This window comes from Falco peregrinus, chromosome 5 (assembly GCF_023634155.1).
Source record: "Falco peregrinus isolate bFalPer1 chromosome 5, bFalPer1.pri, whole genome shotgun sequence".
Lineage (NCBI taxonomy): Eukaryota > Metazoa > Chordata > Aves > Falconiformes > Falconidae > Falco > Falco peregrinus.
In genome coordinates this window covers 53,396,637-53,414,094 of record NC_073725.1, presented here as the reverse complement: position 1 = coordinate 53,414,094, position 17,458 = coordinate 53,396,637, and the positions used below count along the sequence as shown (strand labels likewise).

The window sequence follows — 17,458 nt, the reverse complement described above, 5'->3', positions numbered from 1 at the left end:
ATTAGCAAGGTTCATTGTAACTATTTCTAGCATCTAATTTTTTTGAAGTGTTGCTATTAGCAATCGTTAGGGATAGGATACAGTCTTCTGTATGTTGTCGTATCGCGTCAGACCTTGCACGGAATGTTGCCCTGCTTTTTTGTGCTGCTGTGTTGAATGACGCTAGCATGGTCTGAAACAAAAGAACCTGGTGATGTGGTGGTGCTGCTAGCTGCAAAAGCACAAAATTGCCTGATCCACCATCAAATAGAAGTGAACTTGAATGGGTTTTACATGTTACTTTGGGATTTAATTCAACTCTTTTTTAAATCAGGTGTTACAGTTCATGCAAAAAAACCCACAAAACCCTGCATGCATAAGCAGTAGTAAGGTACAAACTGAATACATGGGAATAGGTGATTTCCTCTGAAATAAAAATAAATGGAAGTGTATTTTATATCTGATTTTTACTCTTTTTTTAAAAAATTTCTGAAGTCTGTTCTAAATAACAACTGCTGAAGTTAAAATATTTTATTTAAAATGCAAAATGAGGGGTATTTACAGAGTTGAATTGTGAGTTCCCCCTTTCTAAATAAAACCTATAGGAAGTGACTTTGGTACTGTTTATTTAGCAAATTAGGGAAGAGTAACATATTTTAACAGGTAGAAGAACATGCTATTAATCCTTAATAAATCACAGAAAGAGATAAAGATGGCTTCCGAGGCTGATGGTTTGAATTCTAGTGTCAGATGAATCCTAAATGTTTTGAACTGCTTTTCCAGCACCCTCTGTAGAGAGGAATCCTTGAAGGGACTGGGGTATCGCCTGTGAGCAGGGTGGCTCCTCCGTGGGCTGCTTACTGGCCCATGGGATGTAGCTGCACATACAGCTTTTCCGGGAAGGGAAGTTGTACCTGTGGTTCCAACATTTTTCTTATTCTACATTCTATTTTATAACTTTGTGTGAAGTTCATAAAAGTCAAGGTCCAATTGAAGGAACCCTCGTGAATAAAGGGAAGTGTTTATTTTAAATTGTTGTAGACAGAGACATCAGGATTGAGAATTTCCACTACTTAGATGTTTGCAGCTTCTTTTTACAGCTGTTTGGAGGTAGTTGCAGGCAGCACATAGAGAAATCAAACTCAGACGAACAAAATACATTTGCTTAGCTGCATCCTGATAATATCAGGAGGGTGAGATAATGGTTCCGGTAGGGATATCATATAGAGGACAAAGGCCACAAAGTTATAAAAAGGGATGAGAAATTTGTACTTTACCTTAAATGAAGGTACTACTGATTTGAAATAAACAGCCTTGTGACCTAGGAGTCAAAGTTAGTGAAAGTTAGCCTCCTGAAATTACTAAGGATATTAATTTTCTTAGCTCAGTTTCTACTTGATCAAGGTGTTGTTGTGAAACACAAGAAAATTCTATGGTTACGCTTTTGCAATTTCATTTTGTCTGGCTAGATAGCCACATTTATAAAAATTACACTTCTTGTAAGAAAAATGAAAAAACGTCTTACACTGCAATTTTTTCCTTAATTAAAAACTCAATCTGTCAAGAAAAAAATAATTGAAAATATACATTATTCACATTGAAAATTAGAATGTATATAAGGCAGTTCCATTAATCAGCCAATTTTTAGAATTGCAATGATGTAACTAGGGTTATAATTGAAATTTATCTGATTATTTTTTATTTTTGAGGGAAAAATGCAGTTATTTAAGCCTTTCTCAATGAAAAACACAACTACATTTATTTTTTTTTACTTTAAACAGATGGGATAAATAAGATATCTTCAGTTATTCAAAGAGGTCCATATGGAAACTGAAAACATATTGATGACATTTTTCATCCAAAAAAGGCAAAGTAGCAGAAAAAGTCAATAATATGGTGGCTAGAGCCCTCAGCTGAGATCTAAGAAAGTCATTTTCAAGCAGGACTTTAGACTGGGTAAGTGTAGGCGTTAGTTAAAAAAGACGGCCTGAGTAGGGGGGTGTGATTTAAGTCCAGCCACATGAACCAGTCATCCTGTTCTCACTTTATCTTCCGTGGAGAGAAATGGTTAATTTTAGGCCTTAATTCATCTGACCTATTTGCGATGTCTGCGTCACAACAAGATGAATTGTTGCACTGAGTAGATCATGTCAAGTGTGAAGGGAGCGTAGAGTGATTAGCTCAGAAATAGATGTCTGCATTTAATCCGTTTTTTCCAATCTCTCTGTGATGTTGGAGGTTACATTAACAAAATAACACTCACTGTAGGACACTGGCTATATGGCTGGAACTTCTACAGGGTTCACCTATGGTGCCAGATACTCCAGATGAGGTGAAGGGATCTAAGATGCATTCCCACACACATCACTTAGAACTGGTGTGTTTCCACAAACCATCTTGGTACCAATAGAACAACATTTTTTGAAGTAGAGAGCTTTTATTAAAAAGATTTTCAGCTCTATATTCATTTTTACTCTAGTGTGACTACTTCACTAAAAGGATCATAAAACAGTTGGACTAGGAGGAGAGTAACCAAGCATGCAGCAGCCTTGCCAAAAGTAGAATAAACATTTCTTGATTTGGGGAGATGAAGTTTCATATGTCCTCCTCTGAGCAACCATGCTATGGAAAGAATATCAGTTTGTTTGTCAGCGTTATTTCCTGTTCTCGAGTTGCTTAATATGCTCTCATTTTTGCAACACAGCACATAGGGAAAAGAGTTCTTGGTCTAGTGGGTCTACTCTTTCTTTACACCAGAAATCCACTCTTTTGAGAAAAGTAAAACCCCAACAAACACGCAGTTACAGGTTGAAAACGCCTAGCTAAACGTTGCAGCAGGTTGAGGTAAAAAATGGTTTCTGTCTGTGAAGGAGGTTTGCGTGTTTCCTTGTTTCCTGCTCTAGCAGGAGACATTGCTCTGCAAAAGGGGGTTTTAATGAAGCTTGTGCTTTTTCCTTTGAAAACCAGATTTTCAGCCTTCCCAGCACATTTTGGGGGTAAATAGCTGCTTTCTTCTCCGAACAGGTTAGGTAACTTTTGTCGGCCACATTTTTTTTCCCAAGTAATTATACTTTAGGGGCCCTGTGTTACAACTTCTACCTTGAATTGTTTTTATAGAGCAATGGGCAGCGCCGCTGAATGTGGTTTCTTGGTGCTTTCCATTCTCCGTTCTCTTCTCAAGTGCTTATGCTTTTGTTAAATGCTGCGTGTTTGGCAGTTACCTACTGTAAACAAATGTTATACGTTGTCATGTGTTGGACTTTTTTTGCCTAATACTGAATATATTTTCCTGTGTGAAACTGCTAGGAAGAAAATACTGTGGTTGTTTAACCTGTATGAAATAGCTGAAAGACTATTTGTAACGTGATCATTAAGTATATTCAAACCAGGCAGCACAAAGAAGAGGAAGAGAAATGGAAGTGCAAATGTAACTGCCTTTTTTTTTTTTTTCCCCCTTTTCATTCTCTCATGGTATTATGTAGATCCCCAGCCAGATGGCTACTGGCTATAAGCTTTGTGTGGACTCACAGGATTTTAACTCCTCTGTTGGTTTCCCATCTGTCATAAACCTTGAAGCTGCAATCCAGAGACTGACATGAATGTCAGTGTCTTCTTTAGCACACTGAAACAGTTGTGCTTGAAGGCTGGGGAAGGAGCACAAATCCTAACCAAGGCAGGACAGTGTCTGGTTTAACAGCCATGCTGCTAGACTGAGGAGTAAAATTTCTTGTGGTCACTTTAAATTAGAGCTTTGAACCATGGGTGACCACTGTGGTGGCAGCAGCAGCAGACAAACACTGCCTGGAAGACTCCCCAAAAGGAGGGGTTTTTTTCTGTTTTTGGAGCTCAGCGGAGACTGTAAACCTAAAATTGGGTTTGGTAGGAAATCTCACATCTAAAAATAAAATAGCAGACTATCTTCAACAGAAAGAAGGTGGTAAAAGTCAGAATCTCTCAACACTGGAAGAATAGATGTGAAAGCTAAAAACAATACTGTGGTCTTTCATCACTTTAAAAATGACCAATTCGGGATTCCCGGCGTTTTTTGTTCAGCATATGTCATCACTTGGACAGACACATTCTATTTCTGGTAATGGAGGTGAAAACAGTGAAAAACATCTCGGATTTCATGGTATAGGGTAGAACAAAGAGATGATCACTTCAACTGTGGGCACCCACCGAGGCCTCAGCATCACTGAAACAAAGAAACCTGGTCCTCAAAGTGAAAGAAGCTCTTACAGTCTTGCTTTATGTCATGTCATACGCAAGAAAGCAAAAAGAAAAATGAAATTAAACCTTTATGAAACAGGCATGAACAAGTAAAATAGAAATAGAGGCTGAGCACATTCTAAACAGTTTTAGAATTAATTTTAGCATGTAAGTGTATCAAAAACTTCTGTGTGTAAGCCTTTAAGGAAGTCACTACTATGATGATCAAGTCTTCCCAAATTTAGACAAGTTTTCTTTACTAATGGATTTGACTATGTGAGAATAAAAGTACACCTCTGTGAGAAAATAACCACTTTCCTAAGAAGCAGCTGTCTGAAATCAAGCAGTCTGGTAATCCAGCTTCAAAAACTCTGTCATGAACAAATTAACCTCTCCGTTCCCACTTTGGGTTTGGTTCTGTAGGACAGGGAGCAGCTTAAGAGGATGATGAAGTGTCAGGTTGTGTTTCAGATGTTTTCTATAGTGCTTGGTGAAGTAGCCTGGAGTTAAAATGCCCCATTTAGCATCAGGCGTCACAACTGGAGTTGTTGCAGGCAGGTGCTTCAGCAGCACAGTCGACCGCAGGTCTTCTGCCTTCAGCCACATGACAAAATAAAATACTGATTGGAAAGACTGCCAGAACTCTAGCATTTCATTTTGTCTATTTCCTGCAGAATATTATATTTTAAATCCAAGCTTCAAGTCACATGCCCTTTCTTGTAACACCATAATGTTATGATACTCTTGCAGTTCATTTTCTTTGGGTTAGGCAGAAAGTTTTTCGCAGAAATCACAACAGGAGGCTATATTTTGTGAATGACATTTTCTGAAATTTATGTTAGATTCATGGTAGGATTAGTTAATTTTCCTGGGCTTTAACTTCTGTTGGTAGCCACAGCGATGGCATACTATTCACTTATGTCCTGCATTTTCGTGAATTTCCTTCACCCTGTAGGGCTAAGTCTCTGTGTCAGAGCTTTGGCTTATTCATCCGCACTCAGGTTGAAGGAGTAAAACAAAAACCCCGCCAAACATTGGCAGTAGAAAACTGAAATAATCTGTAAAACGAAGTCCTACTTCTGCTGACAGAATTATTAATCCTGTGTTTCTGTGTCTGAAGGAAATGTCTGAGAAGAGAACAGTATGGTCCTGTTGCCTTTAATAAACCTCAGCCCTAGATAATGATACAGCAGGAAGAGCTCTTGAGTGTTCAGGAAGTAATTTCCTCCCTAAAGGGCCTTTGCATTCTTCTCCATGTCATCACCATCATCATCAGTGCTTGAAGAAATAGGTTTCAGATGCACCTGCGAGAGGAGAAGCAGAACATCATTTTGCAAGTGAGAAGTATCATAGTCTCGCAGAGCAGCAGAGGGCCCTTTTGTCTCTCTGACCTGTAGTTCTAGCATATGCCATGGACATGCATATAACAGCAAACTGTTGGTCAAAGAGCAGATATAAAATGCAAGTACCATCCTGATGTGAGGTGGATTTCGGTATCAAAAAGGTGTGTAATTCAGTTGACCCACAACTGGTCCTGGAAAAGCCTTGAGAAGAATTCTCTACGTTAAAAAGTAAGACATGTTGTAAGTTGGCTTCAGGTAAGAGATGAGAAGTAAGAGTTGGAAGCACCTGAAAGTAGTAGAAAGTGTATCAAAAGAGATCACGCTAGAGTTCCCACCAAGATAGCGGAAAGAAACAGCTCAACAAATTTGAGACTGCAGTCTGAGGTAGCATGCATGGTATTGGGAAAAATTCTATGTCAGAAAAGCTCATTTGCCAACCTTCTCCACACCATTAGCCACACCAAAAGCTGGTTAGAAAAATAAGTGGTATATTCCTCCTGTTCTTGCTCCCATCTATTTTAAACAACTTCTAGGAAGGAAATGCTACTCTGCAATGATAAGGCAAAAGTTTTCTTGATGTCAGTTGTTACGGGGTTTGCTGCAAAACAGGTGTTATCTGAAGTAATGGCAACATATTGTCATTACCCGACCAGTTTCTTTGGAAGATCTTTATTTCTTTGAATATTTTTTTTTTTGGCTTTTAAAGTTTCTCTTTATAAAGTTTGTCATTTTGAAACTTAGTTTTTATCATTTTTCCACATTTCATTTATCAATTTTTGCAGCAAAGATAAAAAGAAAAGGATCATGATTATACACAGCTGTTTTCCACGTAAGGATTTGTTTAGTTATGAATGCAGTTGTTTATCACTGTGCATTGGTTTTCATGAAAAATGCTGTTCTCACATGTCTCTAAATTGTCCTGTAGGCAAGCTTTGTCCTTGTCCAGGCATGAACATTCTGGGGGGAGATCTGAGGGCACTCTGAAGTAAGAAAGTGCAAACAAAATAAACTACCTGCTTTTTCACATAAAAAAAATGTGAAATGTCAATGCAAAAAAAAAAAAATATCAGAATTAACTTTTGAAGTGGATAGAGATTAAAGCTTCACTAAGGAGTGATGATAGACTTGGTTTGGGGCAGGAGGAGAGGAAAGCTTTATTGGAATGTGTATAATTGGTGAGTTTGGGTACTGCCGATGAAGAGAGAGAGCATATGCTCCAAATACACTTCAGAGTGTACTTTTAAGCCAGATGTGTGTGCCCAACCTAGGAAATACATTCTCTAAGAAAAAGAGAGCAGAAAACCAAGCAAGGTGAGGACCTGGGGAAAGGCTTCCAGTTCTACAGTATAGTATTTTTTTTGTTGCTCTTGTTTTGATGAACTGTCTCAGTTCTGAGATGAACAGCTGGGGGATGTTGCATGAAACTTTCAGGTCCATTATTTCTGATATTAGCCTTGAATTTCAGAAGCAGCATCTAAAGCTCAGATTTTACAATTTGATCCTCTCCCTGCCTTAATGTTTCTTTTGATTTAATGCTGTAAAAGCCTGTAAGCTTTGGCAGTGTTTATCTTTGGCTCGTCTTACCTGCATTACAGATCAATGCATTTTAACTTGTAAATTCTGAGCGTACTTCAGGAGGTTTCCAAGGGTAAGCCCAGACATTTTGGACTTGAAGGAGCTTCAGTTTGGAAACTTTAGTTGGTTCAGAATCACACTTGCTTTCTGTATATAGTATCAGCTTTCCCCGAGATAACTGTTGACAAGGGAAAGTCTCCTCTGGGCTAACATTGATCATGGCCTGACTTCTGGAGAAAAGTGGTCGTGCCTGCATAACACACTGACTGTCAAATAATTCAGTATCTGAGCTGTTTCCGAAGTTGTGTAGTTGTACTTTTATTATAGAGAGGGAGAGGCCGACAAATGGCTTTTAAAGAAACAAGTTCAGGCAGCCTTTGTTTTTGTTAAGGAGCAACAAAAATTGATTCAGCTGCCTTTTTTCAATAAAAATGCAGCCTGGTGGAGGAATATTTTTTACCAACGTGTAAGGTTTAAGTCCTGTGGCTCACAGCAGAATCACAGTTTGCACTTTAAAGATACTGTCAATTGTGTGCAGTTCAGAGAAAGAGAAGAACCAGCAACTTGGAATCTCACGTTACACTGCAAAAAGTCAACATCAACTTATTTTACCATATAGCTTACATAATCTCCAGTGAATTTACATTTTTTCATGATTTAGTGCTTTTCCATACATTCCTAATTCTTTGACCTGGAAAATATCTCTCTCTCTCTCATTGTTTAGTGTGAAACTGACTTTATGCGGAATTACATTCCCTGCTAATATACCATGAAAAATCATTTATTTATGTCATCATACCTTATTTATTATACCTTACTTACAGATGAAGAAATGTGTTGCATCAGTTCAGTTGGGGCTTACAGAATAACCAAGCTCCTTCAATTTCAGAAAGGAAGATGATCAAAAGCTTGCTTTTGTAGAAAAAGCTACTCTTCTCATTGACATTTCTTAGTGTTTTCTAAGATGTCTTCTACCTCTCACTTTTATTAGAGAGAGCTGCAGAATCGAAGTGGCATCTATTTATCATACAAACCGAATTTCCAGCCCTTACCGTCAGCCTTTTTTGGCCATGATTTTTACCCTTTTACGACTGAGTGAGCATTGGAGCCTGTCAGGATGCATAGCTGCATTAATCATCTCTGCTCCCTACAGCCAAGCAAGTGGACAGGAAGCATCTATTTACTAAGGGCTTGTCTACATGGGAAATAGCTCAGACTGCTCATTAGGCATTAACTCCTTCCATGAATTCTCCTCGAGCATCTTCCTGAGGTTTAGGTTTAGACTGCTTTGGAAAATACAGAATTTGGTAGTGGGATGTAGTTAAACCACAGAAAGCCTGTATAAGTGTTCAGCATGGGTTCAGAACATGATCCTGTCTCCACGTGTCACTTGATCTTCTGTAACTGACCCTCTTCATGCTCTTGGTGTATGGCAAATAGAAGGTAAAACGTGTTAGTTCAAGCCTCTTACATCAAAGCATGTGTGTGTAACTTTCTTGTGTGTCTGTGTATCTGTGCATTCATACAGGGGAGCCAGAGCATCGCTGATGGCAATTTGGGTGCTAGTATTATTTGTGCTAACTCCTCAAGTAAACAAATCTGGTGAGAACTTACTATTTTTCAGTGATGACAGGGGACAAGAAGTGTGTAGGATGATCTTTTACACCTCATATGAGCCATCTATTATTTAGTGATGTTGAAATTAGTTATGTTGGACTGTCTTTTGTATAGAAGATTTTTTGAACAAAGATGAGTAGTCTTCTAGAGATGAACTTAAAGGCTGTTTAATACTAGTGTATCATCATCCTGGAAATAAGGGGCTTTGTTACTATGGCAGCTAAAGCTTATCTTCATGAGAAACTTGCATCACTCTACAAGAACTGTATTTGTTAAAGCAGTTCATACTAGTGCAAGCTCCATTGTGGAAACCTCTTCAGTGTAGCTTAATTTCATTAACTAAGCCTTAGCCAAACCACACTAAATTGTTTTTTAATTGAAATTCCATTCATTTAGAAGTCTGCTAAATACATTAATGGTTTATGCATTTTCAGTGGTGCTATAGAATAGAATAGAATTAGAAATGTAATAGAATACAATATTTTAGTTGGAAGGACCTACAACAATGATCTAGTCCAACTGCCTGACCAATGCAGGCCTAACCAAAAGTTAATGTGTGTTCTTAAGGGCATTGTCCAAATATCTCTTAAACACTGACAGGCTCAGGGCATCAACCACCCCTTTAGGAAGCCTGTTCCAGTGTTTGACCACCCCCTCGGTAAAGAAATGCTTCCTAATGTCCAGCCTAAACCTCCCCGGTGCAGCTTTGAACCATTTTTTTCGTCTGTAAACAAAAACTTGTGTGGGTGTTTATGTTCCTATGTAACTTAATTTTGTTACTAGCTATAAAAATATATATATTCTCCATGTATTTAATAGCTATTAAAGGCTGAAATATTAAGGAACATACTGCTTATTTTAAAAGATTAACGTGGAACCTGTACACATGAAAAACTGTATTGAGACAAATCTTTAGCAGAAAATACATTACGTGGTTCAGCTTATCTAGGCCTATTACCTGAAGTAAAACATGATGGCCATTACCAAAAAAATACAGTCAACTGAAAGAAGGTGGTGTAGCTACATTGCTACATAACAGATTTGGCTCTTTGCTTTCAGCCCCTTCACCTATATTACATTCTTTGGCAGCTGTGTTCTCTTCTCCAAACTTACTTTGCTAGATACAGTTCTATTCAGGGATTTCTGCCAGATGGGAAGAGAGGATAGTTTCCTTCCAATTTTTAGGATGGCACTTGCTATTGTCTGTGAAGTTTCAGGCTGGGGTTGGCTGAAGGGGCAGCAGAATATAGGATTACATTGTAGCCGTGTACATATGTCTGTATCAGATAGCAAACAAAACCACTTTGAACGGCCTTGTTTGTGGTGTATGGCGATTATTCTGTCTTTCTCAGCATCTGTTGTTGGTGCTTCATCTTAGGTTTTGTTATATTCCATTTACACTGACTTATGCTTCCTTAGAAATTCTCATTTGGGGTGATGCCTCAACATTTGTGTCAACTTCTTTCTAGCAGGGTGAGTTAATTAAACAAGAAAGTCCAGGTTTGGTTCCAAAAGAAAAAGAGTTTGTTCTACTATTTGTGTACTGATGGTTCAGAATGTCTGCACTTAAAATTCAAGTATCATATGCCTTAGCCTCAGTGAAGGACACTTACTTAATCATTTTGAATGAAATACAATACAAATGAAGTAAATGCAATATAAGGGATTAAAATAGAACTTACACATATGTGTAGTAAAAGTATTCTTGGGGCCTTTAGTTCTGTACTGTCCTTGGCTCTGGTTTCAACAGTGGCTCACTGCCATCTTGGAATGGCACAAGGTAATAGCAAGAGCTTTCTTGTATTCTGTGTACTGAAGTTGGAAAAAAATTAAATTGCAGAATGAAAGAAGCAGAACACTACAGTTTTGTATTCACATAGTCCTGTTTTCTGTCTGTACTGCACTTTATGGAGCTATGCAAAACCTCACCAAAAAGTTGTATGACATGAAGGTTGTAAACCTAGCAATCAGGAAATGCAAAAGGTGGCGTTGTGAGTAACAGCACGATTATGTCAGTTGCACATGTGAAATATTTAGGATAATTATGCTAATAAACATCTCTTTTGAATAGACTGTGTACACCTTAATCTAACAGTGAAATGAAAAGATTTTCATTAGGAATGACACACATTCAACATCCAGAAGTCTCCTGTAGCTTAATAACTTCCAAAATGACAGCATTACAGCATGAACTAATCTCTTCATACAAAGAGGCACACTGAAGAATTTGGTGACTTTTATTAATTTATAGTCTAATTTTCTGAGTTTAGTTTAATTAGCAAAGAAGTTTTTCTTTTTTCATCCACAAGCCTTCGTTATATTTTTCAGCTTCACGAACATCATTGGACACCTCCCTAAGATTTTCCTTGTGAGGATGTGGAAGAGCAGTCAGCAGTTGAAAGTTTACTGCAAAACCCTGGAAAGTCAGCAGAAAGGCATTTGTTGATTTTAATGGATTTGGATTAAGTCCAGAATAAATATCTAATGATACCAAAACCACTTGCTTTTTCTTAAACATTTGAAAATGACTTTGTATGCAAAATCTTTATTTCTAATAACCTATGCTCTTGCAAAAGAGGGTCTCCTGCTACCAGGTGCCCAGCTAATCCTGAATTATGCTCTTAGTATTGCACACTCAGGAAGACAAGTGAATGGTGAGCAAAATGTGGAATTACTCTTGCCAAAAGCTTTGTCCTCATCCTAGCAGCTACTCCCCACACTTTTGGATCACTAGATCTAGAAAGCAGATCTGAAGTTAAACTTTCTCTTGTTTTTCTCCCCACACATGACCTCCGCTGCTGCTCAGTCAAAACATGTTAATGTGCACCTTCCATGTGTAAAAATAGGATAGTTACCACTTCTGCTCTCAGTTGTCCTAGAAGGAAATAGTTTACCTTTCCACTAAACTGGTGATGAAAGATATGTTTTAACAGCAGTTTAAATTGTAAACTATAAACTTGCAGAATTTCAGAGTACAACAAAGACTGTGTATAAAGTCCAGGGACCCAAACTCTACGTTAACTTGCAAACCTGTAATCTGGATTTTAATAGGAGACTCCTATTTAATACAAGAACAAAGCATTAAACATTTGGAACTACTTGTACTTCTGATACATACAGTTTTTATGCTTACTATAAAAAGTTACACTTTAAGAAGTACTAGACCCCATATTATAATGTGCATATAAATATGAAGTTCAGTCTGTGTCCAGGCTTCCTAGCTGCCCAAACTCAGCCAGTCCCACAGCATGAAAGCCACAAAAACTAGGACTGAGCCTGGCTTCTTCCTCCTGTTGAGCCTGAATTCTCTTCACTGTGTGGTGTGGAAGAAATAACAGCAAGCCCCCATACTGCTGAAAGTCAGAAAGTAGCTGCTGAGCAGTGGCAAGGATCAACTCCTTAAACTGTCTTTCTATTGCAATTAACTGCATGCCAAATCTCAGCCAAATGGTGGCTAATAGCAGGGATGAAGTTTAACCTGTTTGACTTTGCACTGAAAGGGACGAGCGCCACAGGTAACTTCACTTACAGCAAAGTACAAACAGAAGATTTAACAAGCTACTACTTGTCAGCTCTTAATTAGCAGCTCCCATCAGAGCAGCAGCACCCAACTGTAATACCGTCTGCTGCAGTGCAAAGTCCAATTCATTAGTTAAATTTTCAGAAGCATCATATTTTGCTTGGACGATGGTATTCAACAGCTAAAGTATGGCAAGATTTGACTACCTTTCAGTTGTTTCTGTCTGTAGGGAGAGTTTCTAGCTAAACTTGGTACCTGACAGTATCTGCTAGATTGGATGCAAGCAGGAGGTCAGGAGGTTCATTGGGCTAAATCCCTAGACATGCTTCAAGGTGATTTTTGTTTATTTTGACTTGCAGTGCAAATTTCCACTTCCATTTCAACTACTGTTGCAACAGACAGCTGTACAGCATTTGATTTGGCCAAGCCCATGTCTAACAACTACTAGCCTTGCTGTTTTGACAGTGAGTCTGGTTTGCCACTGCTGTAACATCGCCACCGCATGGCAATGCACACTTTGCTGTGGGCTTTGAGAAGATAAGCCATGCTGTGTGTATTCACAAGATAAAGCACAGTTTGTTGAGCTTGGTTGTAAGAAATGTGGGTGACATTTAGCTCTTAAGGAAAGTTGTGTACAAGAGAGTGGTATACTTCTCAGAATGTTGTACGTAGGACAGTCGAGAGGGATTTAAAATACGAAATCTTGTAAAACCTGACTCAGATTGCACTGAGGAACAGTTAGAGTTGAAAATTGAGAAGGTAAATTATTTGCTTTGGCCCCTGCACGAGTGAGCGTGTGATGGAAGTGTGTGAGCTGGCATGTCAGCCACACAAAACTTCCTTTGTTAGGAGAATCCTTGTAAACTCTAGGTCCCGTGGATGTCTACAAAACCTAAGACATATCCTGATGATATAAATTCTTAGATTTTTAGCCATCTTTTGTTTGCCAGCCTTTCTCCAAGAAGCTGTATCCTGCCATAAACTTGCTAGCAGTGACAGAAATGGCATGAAGCAAATAATTTTGAATGGACAGGGGATACCATAGTTAAACAAGCATGATGGCCAGCACATCATGTGCAGGAAATTAATGTTTACTTCAGTTTTCAGTTTTTCTTTCCAGGATATTGAAATGAATGCTATAATGGAAGAGGGGAGTGAAAAACATCTTCAAGTGCTTATATGTAAATGTACATTTCAGTGTTGTGGTTTTAAAGAGTCTCTGGAGTTCAAACTTCTTTAAAATGCTGCATGGATGAATCAGCCTCTTTTGGTATTTAACCTCTCAGCCATAGATTCTTACACATGCTGACTCGCACTGGATGTTTATGCTTGTTCTCTTGTGTGCGCACGCACCCACACATAAGCAAATAATCAGGAGTGATAAATACAGATAAATATGTCTCCCATTAAATTTTGAACTGTTACTTTCATTAAAAAGTTGTGCATGTTGAAGCACTGGGAACATTTCCTGTTGCTTGGAAGTAGCACTCCAAAGCATTTTATGAACGATTAACAGTCTGATACAAGTTATCTTTAAGGTTTCATAATAATACAGAAAAATGCTTATATTTTTGCAGGAATGCAGGGAGTAGACGTTTGTGGTTAGTTTTATCATGGAGGAAGAGTGACTGCAATGAACAGCAAGAAATATGCCACAACCTTTTAATCTTTTTTTTTAATGTGAAAAGGCTCTATATTTCATTTACACTACACAATTAAAAGGTGAAAATAATGCTAAAGTGGTCCAGGCTTTGGGTGGAGTGGGGGGAGTATTTTTATATTTTTGGATGTGTGGTATATAAGAACTGCTGTTTCAGTAGTGGAGTGCCAACTGTGTAGTTTAACAAAAGTGCCCTTAAATAGTAAACAAGCAATGAAAATGTATATTCTTTGAAGGCAGAACACCTAATAAAACTGTTTTATCTGACAAAAAAAAAAAAAGAACAGAACATGTATGATTGGCATGTCCCACGTGTGCGAATTCTCCCTGTTTTTATTTCCAGACAAACGAGGAGGAGGCTCAGGCCAGCCTGGTCCCCCAGAGTGACCTCGCAATAGCGGAAGGGCACCTGGGAGGCATGTGCCTGTACTGTGGGTTGGAGTTAGGCCTGGCACAGGGCATAGCAGTGCTGGTGTGCTCCAAGCCCACAAAGTGCCATAAAGATGGGGCAAGGTGGTGGTGGGGAGGTTTGTTCCAAAAGCACACTCCAAAGGAAAGGGGGAGCCCACAAGGTCTTTGCAGGGAGAGGCCTTCTGTCCGCTGGCAGCCATCTTGGGTGCAGCTCTGCAACCACAGGGCTTCAGGAACTCCTAACTACAGTGATCTTTCACTCTCCTGCTCCTTGTCTCAGACGTGGGCTTTTTCTCGCGCCCTTGAGACAGAAGAGGGAATTCCTTAGACCCAGAGGTCCGCCTTTCCTCAGCTGCGCTGCGGGGCCAAGCTGAGGTGGCAGATGGGTTCCCTGGGGCCCTGCCCTGTGCTGGCCCTGACACCCAGGCGTCGCAGGGGTGTGAGAGAAAACCACCTCCTCCCCCCTCCGCCAGGCGCCCTGAGCGCGGCTCTCACATGGGCAGCCATTTTCCAGGCTGCCAAAAAGACCAGTTATTTTTTAAAGTAGTTGGGATAACAGGACCTGCTTCATTTATTACAAAATAAACTGGTCTGTTGTTTCACACTGATATCAGGGTCGAGAAGGATGAGTGTTTGTTTCCTCCTTGATCCTCACATGTGGATGTGATACTGCATAAGAGGCTCCATGTCCAGCCTGTCGACTGTCACATCAGCTAACAATTTTAAAGCAGATAGTGTGTAGAAAGCTATAATAAAAAGAATAATTTCCCTTTTAGTCAGTTCTGTGTTGGGAAAGGAATTTTATGCTGAGGTAGCAGTGCTGTAAAGATTGTCCTTTCTCATGTTAGTGTCTAACCTTTGTGTTTTACAGGTCTATTTTTCTTAACTAAATTCTACAAATAATCATATGTTTGTCTTACAATCAGCAATCAGGAGGTTGGTTTTTTTGGGGTTTGGGTTTTTTTTTTTTTTTTCTAACTTGTAAAGGCTTCATGGTCTGTGAAACGAATGCAGAGGGGCTCACAGGGATGCAGTGTCTTTTTTCCCACTAATCCCAACAGAGACTTTCTCTGAATCATTCTTGGGTGATGCTATCTACTGGCTGCCACTCTTAGCTGTATGTCTGTCATAGTCCCTCTTATCCTTTCCTCAAAAATGCATTCTTGGCCTTTCTTTTCTGTGAGATCCATCCAGTTGTCCTTGCTTCAAAATCCAGTGGTAAGAGATTTCTGAAGCAGAAACGTGGGGTCAATGTGTGACCACACCATGTCTCTGCGAGCACTGCTCTGTTCTGCCCTTCCCTGCTATCTCCAGCAGCCAGAGGTGCCTCATGTGCCTGGATGTGCACATATCACTTCACATAATCTCTTTTATTCTCCCTCCTTTTTTTAAAAAGACGGGCTACATAGTGTTAAGTATAATGCTGTTAAATTGTTTCTTCTCCTTAATAACAGAACATTGCACTTCATTTCATTACACCTGTAGAGTGAGAGAAATACTGGATCTGAAACATGACAGTCCTCCTTGACAAGTACCTGTACATCCCATGGACTTGAAAATTACATTGCTGCAACTGCTACTTGAATCTGGTTTAATTTTTCTGAATTTGAGAGGAGGAACACTTTTAATACTTAAATTTCCATCTTTAACATGGCACAGATGGTGTAATGTTTTTGCATTTTTTATATTATTTTGGGTTACTGAAGTTAATATTCTGCTAGCTACAAATATCTGCGTGCATACCACAGAGTTCATTTTGAGGACAGAGCTCTAAAATAAATTATAGACCTTGGTAGCAGTCATAAATCAGTCATTTTTTTTTTCATTGAGAAAGTGGTGGCACTGGAAGAAAGTTATTTAGTGATCAAAATGCATCGTTAAGCTTTTAAAAAGAGATTCTGTGCCTGTAGTAGAGCTGTAGGCGATTTATGGCTTATCTGTACTCATTGCCTCGAGCTTTTGGAAAATTTGTAAACAAAGCCAGATGCTCATTATGTTCCCGTTCAGGGTTGGTTAGATGGGTAAATGCCATCAGAATCACTTTGGTCCTGTTGGGTTTTAGCATGTTACAGGAAATGGAGTTGCTCCAAAATATTTATTTAAATATTTATTGTCCATGAAAATCTACTTATAGTTTCTTCTCATAGAGTGAATTTGGTTTTAATAGTTGTAAATTATAAAAATAGGAAAGTTACACTCTGAGGACTGTGTTGTATACTAAATGGTGGGTCCATCTTTTCCTCTGTGTTGGAGTTCATGCTTACACCATGTGATGCAGTGAAGCATCACTCGCTGTTTTTAAAGGGTTTTGGGCAATGCAGGAGCCTGTGGAAACATCAGGCTTGGGTAGCTTTTGCTTTTACCAAGTTTTAGGGAACTGAGATGTGAACTATTTGACTTTTCATAACCAGTTTGATAAGTTCAGTCATTTGGTATTGATTTGATAATTTTTACTGGTAGCCTTTTGTCTTCTGTATAGATAATGTGATGTGAAAGGTGTTCTCGTAAACTAGTTTTTGCTTTTTACTGCTCTTTAAGCACAAGAGAACATGCTGCGTACAAATTTAATTGCTGTAGGTTAACAGAATATTCCTTGTAATCATATTTATTGCAACATGACCATCATGCAATCCATTTCATAATTCATTATTAACTTTTTTGGTGTGTTTTTTCTTTTTTTTATCGACTGCAGCTGACCAAGTAAACAGGTCATGGCACGCTTAACGAAGAGGCGACAGGCAGATACAAAGGCTATCCAGCATCTTTGGGCAGCTATAGAAATAATCCGGAACCAGAAGCAAATTGCTAACATTGACCGTATTACAAAGTAAGTGATCCATTCCAAAAAAAGTCTTGATGAGGGGGGAAGGTTGATGTTGTTAAAAGCCGTGGGAAACAGAGACAGTAAACATTGTGAGAGACTGTTAAACAGTTACATGCACTTCTGTGTTACTAATTATCTAATTATAAAAGAAAACCAACTTCGAAACTGGGCACCTAAAGATCCTCTAGTGAGGTTTAATCCATTGAGTCTGAGATCTTACTGACCCTGTATTTGTTTTGTATAAGCAGCTTCAGGAAATATGCAATATTTATAGTACTTGAACTAAGTTAAGCATGCAAGAGTTGTACTCCATAGCTTGG

The 17,458-nt window shown here is 38.8% G+C and overlaps 1 protein-coding gene across 8 annotated transcripts in view; it reads left to right on the top strand.

The window, feature by feature from the left end:
* ZMYND11 (zinc finger MYND-type containing 11) overlaps positions 1-17,458 on the top strand; it is a 106,422-nt gene that overhangs the window by 28,490 nt on the left and 60,474 nt on the right. For all 8 annotated transcript variants that reach the window (XM_027781780.2, XM_055803791.1, XM_005233935.4 and 5 more), the window contains exon 2: positions 17,007-17,141. In XM_027781780.2, coding sequence (XP_027637581.1) covers positions 17,026-17,141 — 116 coding nt within the window. In that variant the 5' untranslated portion in view covers positions 17,007-17,025. The remainder of the gene's footprint in view (positions 1-17,006; positions 17,142-17,458) is intronic.